Consider the following 10637-nt stretch of genomic DNA (forward strand, 5'->3'; position numbering starts at 1 on the left):
TATTTAATGTTTCTGAAAGAAGTCTCTTCTGCTCAGCAAGGCTGCATTTATTTATTTTAAAAATACAGTAAAAATGTACAATATTATTGTAATTTAAAACAGCTGTTTTCTATGTGAATATAGATTAAACTGTAATTTATTTCTGTGATGCGCAGCTGAATTTTCAGCATCATTACTCCAGTCTTCAGTGTCACATGATCTTCAGAAATCATTCTAATATGATGCTCAAGAAACATTTCTGATTATTATCAATGTTGAAAACATTAAATATTTTTGTGGAAACTGTGATACATGTCATTTTTCAGGATTCACAGATGAATAGAAAGTTCAAAAGAACAGCATTTATTTAAAATAAAAATCTTTTGTAACATTATAAATGTCTTTACTGTCACTTTTAATCAATTTAATGCATCCTTGATGATTAAACGTATTAATTTGTTTAAAAAAAGATTCTAAATTCCCATTATAAATATCAGTCTTTTTGATTCAATGGGAGTTTCTACACATTTTATCATATGTTCAATGTGCTTTTAAAATGATTTTTATATTGGTTCATGCATTGATCAACCAACAGAGGTCGAGTTTTATAAACATAATCATGTAGAATTATTTTCAAGCTTAAATGTCAGGCTTTAGGTGTTTGCAGTTTATTTGCATTTTGTTTGTCTAGAAAGTGTTTCGGTGTTTATTAGTTCCCTGATGCCTTTAAAGGGACAGTTCACCCAAAAATAAAATTTTTGGCAAGTTGTTCCAAACCTCTATTAGTTTGTTTCTTCTGCTGAACTGAAAAAAGATATTTTGAAGAACGTTGGCAACCAAACAGTTGCTGGTCCCCATTGACATCCATAGTATGGAAAAAAATACAATGGAGGTCAATGGGGACCAGAAACTCATACAGGTTTTGAACAACTTGAGGGTCAGTAAATGATGACAGTTTTTTTTTCTTTTGTTAAACATAAAAGAAGATATTTTGAAGAATGTTGGTAAGCAAATAGTTGATGGTACCCATTGACTTCCATATATATTTTTTTCTCATACTATGGAAGTCAATGGGGACCATCATGCAACACCTCGAGGGTGAAAAAATTCTGTCATCACTTACTTGTGATTACTTTCTTGCGTTGAACACAAAAGAAGAAATTTTGAAGAATGTTGGCAACCAAACAGTTGCTGGTCCCCATTGACATGCATAGTATGGAAAAAAATACAATGGAGGTCAATGGGGACCAGATACTCAAACAGGTTTGGATCAAATTGAGGGTCAGTAAATGATGACAGTTTATTTTATTTTGTTAAACATAAAAGAAGATATTTTGAAGAATGTTGGTAACCAAATGGTTGATGGTCCCCATTGACTTCCATAGATTTTTTTTTTTTTCTCACACTATGTAAGTCAATGGGGACCAACATGCAACACCTTGATGGTGAAAAAATTCTGTCATCACTTACTATTTCTTGTGTTAAACACAAAAGAAGATATTTTGAAGAATGTTGGTAAATGGTTGATGGTCCCCATTGACTTCCATAGATGTTTTTTCTCATAGAAGTCAATGGGGACCATCATGCAACACCTCGATGGTGAAAAAATTCTGTCATCACTTACTATTTCTTGTGTTGAACACCAAAGAAGATATTTTGTTGTTGGTCCCCATTGACATCCATAGTAAGGAAAAAATACAATGGAAGTCAATGGGGACCAGAAACTCATTCAGGTTTGGAACAACATGAGGGTGAGTAAATGATGACAGATTTGTCATTTTAGGGGTGAACAGTCCCTTTAAGTGTTTAGATGTGATGCACAGCACTAGTTTAAGTTGTTATTAAACTAGTTTCCACGCCGTTGTCCCGCAGGTGACCCGTGTGAAGAGGCTCTACGCTGGCTGGGACGAAGCACTCGGCGGATCTGGATAGACTGACGGTGTGCCGCCGGAGAGCATGACGACGGACGTGGTGATCGTGAAGGAGGGATGGCTCCACAAGCGAGGTGCGTTCACGCTTTAGCACGAATCGATCGGCTCTGATAGCGTGCTGAACATTAGCTTTGAGCGCCTGGAGGCAGAGAGCGAACAGAAGAAGAGCGAGTTACATGAGAGAACAGAGCGGCTCACAATGGCTGAAACGCGGTCCCTTCAGGCTGTTTTCACACACAGACAGCTGAAGCTCCAGTAAACAAGTCACTAACGCATCAAGAGTGCTGACAGAGTTCATGACGAATCAAAGATTGGTTTGATTGCCTGAATCTGGAGTTTCCCTGAAAGGTTTGGGACATTTTGAGTTTATGTTTCTGAACACCTACACAATCATTTAAAGTCCGCATGATCATAAATTCACCCTATTTACTTTCTGAATACTGAGAATGATTCATAAGTGATGTTATTCAAAAGACAAAATGTGTTGTTAAGATTAGTTAATGCATTAGCTAACATGAACTAACAATGAGCAATATATTAAAGCATTTAGTAATGTTAGTAAAAGTATAGTAGTTCATGTTAGTTCACAGTGTATTCATTAGCTTTATTGCATTTTAATAATGCATTACTAAATGTCAAAATTATAATAGTAATAATACTACTACTAGTAGTAATAATAATAATACATTTATAAATTTATAATAATTAATATATTGATAAAATACTAATACAATTTATATAAAATTAATAATATACAGTAAATTATTCTAAATTAAATTGCAGGGTTATTATAGTTGCCTAACAATGAGCTATATATATATATATATAATTTTAAAGCATTTGTTAATTTTTGTTGTTGTCAGTATACATATAATTGTTGATGTTTACAGTTCATTAATTAATTTTAATTTAAACAACTTTATTGCATTTTAGTAATGTATTACTAAATGTCAAAATACTACTACTACTAATAATAATACATGAATAATGAATAAGTAAATACATTTATTACATTAATAACTTAATAAAATACTAAGAAAATTAATATAATATAAATGAATTATAATGCTTTAGAAGTATTGTTAATTGGAGGGTTACTGCAGTTAACCAAACTGTAATTAAAATTAAAAGCATTAAAAAAAACATTTTCGTTACATGAAATAAAATAAATGTTAACTGAAATAAAATAACTGAAAAAACGTTTTTATTTTAATTTGGTTTAACTTGATGTACTAAAATAACTACAACTAAATATAACTAAATAAATATTAATAAATACTTAAAAAAACTACAAAAAATGGAAAAAAAATTACTAAAACTTTAACTAAAATAAAAATGAAAACAGAAAATATACTACTACTAATAATAATACATGAATAATAAGTAAATACATTTATTACATTAATAACTTTTAATATAATATAAATGAATTATAATGCTTTAGAAGTATTGTTCATTGGAGGGTTACTGCAGTTAACCAAACTGTAATTAAAATTAAAAGCATTAAAAAAAACATTTTCGTTACATGAAATAAAATAAATGTTAACTGAAATAAAATAACTGAAAAAACGTTTTTATTTTAATTTGGTTTAACTTGATGTACTAAAATAACTACAACTAAATATAACTAAATAAATATTAATAAATACTTAAAAAAACTACAAAAAATGGAAAAAAAATTACTAAAACTTTAACTAAAATAAAAATGAAAACAGAAAATATAAAAATAAAAATATTAATAAAAACTATAATATTATTTCAATTATATATTGTTAGTTCATGTTAACTAATGTAGCGCACTAATGTTAACAAATTAAACCTTACTGTAAATTGTTACCAACAAAATAATGTTTCATTAAAATTGTAATAACTTGCTCCAGCGTCATTTTGACATTGTCTGCCATATAGAGATGCTTTTCACCATCCAATCAAGTCTGCATAAATAAAATAAACTCTTTTTCTCATTGAATGTCCTGTTTCACTCTGAAATACGTCACATCAGGTTAGAAAAATGGGTTACGAGGAGCGTTTCCCCTTTAAATGACTGCTCTAGATGGGGAGGTGATCAAACACTCTTTTGACTCTTTCTGTCAGCGCTGAGGATGTGAGTGTGTGTGTGTGTGTGTGTGTCTGTAGGTGTGTGTGTGTGTGTGAGTGTGTGTGCGTGTGTGCGTGCGTCTGTGTGTGTGTGTGTGTGTGTGTGTCTGTGTGTGAACGTACTTGCTGTGGTGATCAGCTACATGTCACAGATGCAGTCAATCAGGGTTGTGTATTGTGATGGAAATGCATGAGAGAGATTTACACGATCAGTTTCAATCTCTCTTGCACTGTTCGCGTCTCATAGAAGCGGCCGCACTGAGAAAATTATTATTTAGATGATTATTTAGCTTGTTCATTCATTGACAATGACATGTAGAAAATTATATGAATGAACACATAAAGTCGGTATTAAATGAAAATTCACTATATTTACTCTTTAATGCATGTTATTAGTCTCATACATGCATATGTTTAATATTTTACTTTTTTTTTTTTTACTTTTAATTAGTTTATTTTTAATAATTAAAATAAAAAATGAATACAGATTTTTTTATTTCAATTAAAATATTCAAAATATATAAATATTTAAAAAATATTTAAAAAGTTGATCTGCTTCTATATTCATTGACCTGTTGGAAATTATATGAATGAACACATACATTTAAAAAAAAGTTGGCATGAAATAAAAATTCACCATATTAATTTTTTTAATGCATGTTATTAGACTTTGCAAGTATTACTTTTAATTTATTAATTTTTCTAATTAAAATATTCAAAATATTTAAAAATTAAAATATATATTTTTTTATTATCAATCTTCCAGTGAGACGCTTATTTAGATGATCTTTTTTCTTCATTCATTGAACTGTAGGAAATTGAAAGTCGGCAAGAAATGAAAATTCACTATATTTATGTTAATAGTCTTATTGTGAACAATTTATGCATGCATATACTTCATTTTTTCCTTTTTTAATAATTAATAAATTTTTTATAATTAAAATAAAAATTGAAAAAAAAAAAACATGTTTAATCGAGATATTTAAACATTTTAAAACTTATTTTTATTGTTGACACATGCCAGACTTCTCCAGTCATTTAATTTGCGTAAACCCCGCCTCTTTTACAATCAAGATCAGATCCGTCTCCATTATTGAGCGCCACGCCCACATCTCAACATCCAATCAACAATTGATGCATAAAACCATAGAAAACATCTCCCGCTACTTCAGTTTTGTTGTGAATGTTGATTCAGTGACTATCGTGAGAATACGATACGCAGTATTGAATTGACTTGAATGTGTTGAATATTAATGTGCCGATGACTAGTTGAACTTCATAGTAGCTGGTTTGTGTTTTGGTTAGCTTAGTTACTTTAGTATATGAGGTGCTTTTAGCAACATTTCCGAATGTTCACACAATTCAGTGCATGCATGTTGAATGAAGTCGTATCACATCCACCCTGCTAACCAGAGCTGCTGTTTAGAGACACATGTGTGATGGTTTTAGCAGAAGATCACTCCTCTGTGACGTCAGACGGCCGTCTGGTTAACCAGAACAGGAAACTAAGGTTATTTAGATCTCAGCAGCTGATGCAGAAAAATGTGAATGGAAGTGTGTTTTGGCTCTTTGACTTTTCACTGTAAAACCGAACAGTTTAAACGAATGAAATGAAATGAGTTTGTTTCACTCAGATACTACTGAAAGTTCATTGTACTTAACAGAACAGAAAAAAAGTTCAAAATTTGATATTAATAAGCGGAACTTAAACGGACTGAGTTGCAGCAGATTTCTAATTCCCAGCATGCCACCAAGCTCACAGAATGCGCTTTTGTGTTGACAAAGATGCAGGCAGTGGAAAAGGAAAAAATGCAGGAAGATGGGAGTTGAGCTTCTTTTAACTTGAGCGCCGTGTTTTTAGAAAGTCGTTTCATTCATGAGACGCTGCAAGAGACGCGAGCGCAACAGTCAAACATGGAAAAAACAGTGGAAAAGCTGTGCAATCCAATGGAAACCTGTAAAGAACTACTGTATGTCTGATATTTCATGTTTGCATCATGGTGACAGACTGAAAGCTGCTGTTCACTGTTTTTACACAACATTTATAGTTAATAATAGTCTACTGGTGTTATACCTTCAGTCGTTTTGAATTACCTTGACTTTTGAGATTTTTTTTAAAGGGGTCATCGGATGCCCATTTTCCACAAGTTGATATGATTCTTTAGGGTCTTAATGAAAAGTCTGTAACATAGTTTGGTTAAAATTTCTCAATGGTAGTGTAAAAAACACCTTTTTACCCGGTCATAAACAGCTCTTTTCAGATCAAGCCGTTTTTGTAGCATTTTCCGAGATTTGAGCTCTTCTAGTCTCATGAACATACAAGACTACTCACTACAAAAAGTGCTGTTCTTCTTCAGTGTTTCTGTCTTGTTTTCCAGTGCAGACATCTAAACATTCTTAAATCAAGACACATTTACTTAAGATGCAAAATGACGTGAGATACGTAAGAAGTCTTGTTTTCTGAGAAATGAAGTGAGTTTATACTTGAAACAAGAACAAATATCTGCCAGTGGGGTAAGAAAAATCAACTTCTTTTCTCTTTGAATTAAGTAGATTTTTCTGACCCCGGAACAGTGCTGAAATGTGCTCACCCTAAGGCCATTCAAGATGTAGGTGAGTTTGTTTCTTCATCAGATTTGGAGAAATGTAGCATTGCATCAGTGCATTTCTACAAATCTGATGAAGAAACAAACTCATACTAATCTCGGATGAACTGAGGGTGAGCACATTTACAACAAATATTAATTTTTTGGTGAACTGTTCCTTTAAGCATAAACTCACATAATTTTGATCAATTTCTCAGAAACAAGAAATAATATGTAATTTTTGCATCAGTAAATGCTTGATTTAAGAATGTTTAGAAAAACAAGGAAAACAAGACAAAAAAATATGAAGGAATAAGCACTTTTTCGAGTGATTTTGAGACAGAATTGCAACTTTTCTTATGTTGTTGTCAAGACAGCTGCGTAGAAATGCAAACGTTGTTCATCCTAACAACCACATAGCAACACCCAGGCAACCACTCATAACACTCTAGCATTATAGCAACACCCAGGCACCCACTCACAACACTCTAGCATCATAGCAACACCCTGGCAACCACTCAGAACAGTCTAGCATCATAGCAACACCCAGGCAACCACTCAGAACACTTTAGTATCATAGCAACAACCTGGCAACCACTCATACGAGTCCATAATCCATAATAATAAATGGGTGCCGTCAGAATGAGAGTCCAAACAGCTGACAAAAACATCACAATAATCCACAAGTAATCCACGTTGTTCTTAACATGAAGTATTTTTTGCAATAGCTGTACCAAACCCATTGTGACTCCATCAAGATAATTTTGATAAAATGCTGGTGGTTCATGTCCACAGTTTAATTAAGCTTGATTGGATTGGGAAATATTTAAAGTTCACCCTATTTTTCCTGAAATGCAACTGTTATCATTTAATCGCCCCTTACACAAAAGGAGATGTTTAGATGTTCACGCTGCTCTTTTCATGTGCTTTGAAAAAATACAGTGTCCAGGAGCTGTCAAAATCCAAAAAGGACAAAAAAGCACCATAAAAGCACCATAAATAGTCCATAATTTGCTGAATATTCAGTTTTGGATGAACTATTCTGTGAATTAAACTGTTCCTAAAATGCGTTGCATTCCTGTAGCTCAAATAGGAATGCCAAGGTCATAGGTTTGATTCCAGAGAATGCATGAACTGATCAATGTATCTACCGAGTGCGTGAATGTAAATGCTATAAGAGAGGCATTAGAACTCATTAGAACAGAGAAGATGCATTTCTGTTGCATCTGTTGCATGTTGATCACCAGTAGTATCTTGGGTGTGTTGTTGGTATATAATGACAGATTTCTGAAATGTGAGGGTTTTTATCTCAGTGATGGTTCCTCTATGAATCCAGGTCATTGTGCTCTTGTCTATAAATATAGTTTAACAGCAGCAGCTGAGGGATTTCTTCCGTGTTATAAAGAGGATTCAAAGTTTGTTATAGTCTGCATTCAGTTGTTCAGCTACGGAAACGCTCCATAAACGGCATCGACCTCACAAGAAGGTCACAATCTAGATCAGAGAATGACCTGATGCTTTCGGTTCCTTCTTTAAAACATCATTAGCCTCCTGATTCTGCATTGATGTTTTCATGTGTGTGTGCTGGAAACTGGCATTTCTTTGTTCCTCATTTTCTTTGAGACTTTCTTTTTTTTGGTCCACATCTCTGTTTAAGTTCAGCTTAAAATCAAATATGTACTTTCTATATTCATGTTCCTGCTCTTACTGTGAACAGTTCCTCAGTGATGTTTTTCTACAGATACAAATGATTGTCATCATAATCTTTCATCAAAATGTAAAAAGACAATATTTTGCATACTTAGAATAATGTACCTAAAACATGTATTAAGAAACTAATACATGTCCATTTGCATTTCATAGGGTTTGTAAGTGCAAATGAAGATCTCTTTAGTGTTTTCAGAAGTTCTGTAGGTCTGTTTTGCCTGTCAGAGCTCTCTTTGTTTCAGCATGTAGAGGGAATTGACGTCATACGTTCGTCCGATTCATTCCAACTAACGTAAAGAGGTTATGTTTTACAAAGCCAAAAATGTACTGTTTTTCTGCCAAGTGAGGAGGACATCATGAAACATCAAAGAAGCAGCCAAAGAACATCAGGGCCAAGAACTCAGTGAAGGCCAGTAAAACTGAGGCCTGATTCACGAGCTGAACTCTCCATTGTCTGAGCTGTGTGTCTGCTGTAAAGAAACATCCCCTCGTTACACTAATGAAGGGGAAATCAGTTAGAATGGAGGGAAGTGAATTTATTACATATTTACTGGATGAAGGTACTTTATGAATTTCTTTTGGCCAAAAGACAAAGAAGTAAAAAGAAAAAAAATACACAAAAATAGACATTTACATTTTCTGAAAAAATGTTGTTGCTAGAATGTTGATGAATGAGCGGATGACAGTGTTGCTTTGTGGTTGCCATGGTGTTGCTATGATGCTAGTGTGTTATGAGTGGTTGCCTGGGTGTTGCTTTGTGGTTGCTAGGATGATGCTTGAGTGTTGTGAGTGGTTGCCAGGGTGTTGCTATGTGGTTGCTATGATGCTAGACAATTCTGAGTGGTGGCCAGGTTGTTGCTATGATGCTAGAGTGTTGTGAGTGGTTTCGTAGGGCTGAACGATTTTGGAAAATAATCTAATTGCGATTTTTTTTTTACCAATATTGCGATTGCGATTTAATGTGCAATTATTTTTTAAACACAAAGTTAATATGATTTGCAACGGTGGCTTTTTCTGTGGCGTCCAGTGTAGAGCTGTTGCGGCGCGGCGCGACGCGACAACTGTGGTGTCCGGTATAGACACGGTGAGTGAAGCCAAGAGCACGATATGCCTCGTCATATTTTCTGCATTTAGCATTTGAATGACCAGCACCTGCCTAGATCTGTGCGACTTCATCTATGGCTTTTCTCTTCACTTTCACAAACCGATCCATCTCCCATTCTAATTACGTCCTTTGGCTGTTTACTGTTTTATTTCTTTTCTTTTTCTGCTGATGGCCCGCGCTCGACTTGAAGCAGCGCTGCTTAGACCGATGGGTGTGTCATCAAAGTACTGCCAGAGCTATAAGAGAGCGCGGACGTCTCCTTGTGCTTTCTCTCGCTGTACTTTGATGTCAAAGGCTACACCGACCGATCTTCAAGCGGAACACACCTCGTTACTCTGGCGTGTCACGTGACCGAGTCTAATCGCAGTCTTTGCGATTGAAAAATCGTGTTTTTTCATATCGCGATATTATCGCAAATGCAATTAATCGTTCAGCCCTAGTTTCCAGGGTGTTGCTATGATGCTAGAGTGTTATGAGTGGTTGTCAGGGTGCTGCTGTGATGTTAGAGTGTTATGAGTGGTTGCCAGGCTGTTGCTATGATGCTAAAGTGTTCTGAGTGGTTGCCTGGGTGTTGCTATGTGGTTGCTATGATGCTAGACTGTTCTGAGGGGTGGCCAGGGGGTTGAAGCAGCCAAAGAACATCGGGGCCAGGAGCCCAGTGAAGGCCTGATTCATGAGCTCAACTCTCCATTGTCTGAGCTGTGTGTCTGCTGTAAAGGAACGTCCCCTCGTTAGACTAATGAAGGGCAAATCAATTAGAACGAAGGGAAGTGAATCTATTACATATTTACTGGATGAAGGTACTTTATGAATTTCTTTTGTCCAAAAGACAAAGAAATAGAAAAAAAAATAGACATTTACATTTTCTGAAAAAATGTTGTTGCTAGAATGTTGATGAATGAGCGGATGACAGTGTTGCTTTGTGGTTGCCATGGTGTTGCTATGATGCTAGTGTGTTATGAGTGGTTGCCTGGGTGTTGCTTTATAATGCTAGAGTGTTATGAGTGGTTGCCTGGGTGTTGCTATGTGGTTGCTATGATGCTAGACAGTTCTGAGTGGTGGCCAGGGTGTTGCTATGATGCTAGAGTGTTATGAGTGGTTGCCTGGGTGTTGCTTTATAATGCTAGAGTGTTATGAGTGGTTGCCTGGGTGTCCAGGGTGTTTTGCTATGATGCTAGACAGTTCTGAGTGGTGGCCAAGGTGTTGCTATTAATGCTAGAGTGGCTAGAGTGT

General features: G+C 34.8%; 1 protein-coding gene across 1 annotated transcript in view; it reads left to right on the forward strand.

Moving 5' to 3' along the window:
- akt1 (v-akt murine thymoma viral oncogene homolog 1) overlaps window positions 1–10637 on the forward strand; it is a 55574-nt gene that overhangs the window by 4817 nt on the left and 40120 nt on the right. The window contains exon 2 of the mRNA XM_016522375.1: window positions 1852–1984. Coding sequence (XP_016377861.1) covers window positions 1936–1984 — 49 coding nt within the window. The 5' untranslated portion in view covers window positions 1852–1935. The remainder of the gene's footprint in view (window positions 1–1851; window positions 1985–10637) is intronic.

The sequence above is a fragment of the Sinocyclocheilus rhinocerous genome, unplaced genomic scaffold, assembly GCF_001515625.1.
Source record: "Sinocyclocheilus rhinocerous isolate Xijiao unplaced genomic scaffold, SAMN03320098_v1.1 scaffold1862, whole genome shotgun sequence".
Lineage (NCBI taxonomy): Eukaryota > Metazoa > Chordata > Actinopteri > Cypriniformes > Cyprinidae > Sinocyclocheilus > Sinocyclocheilus rhinocerous.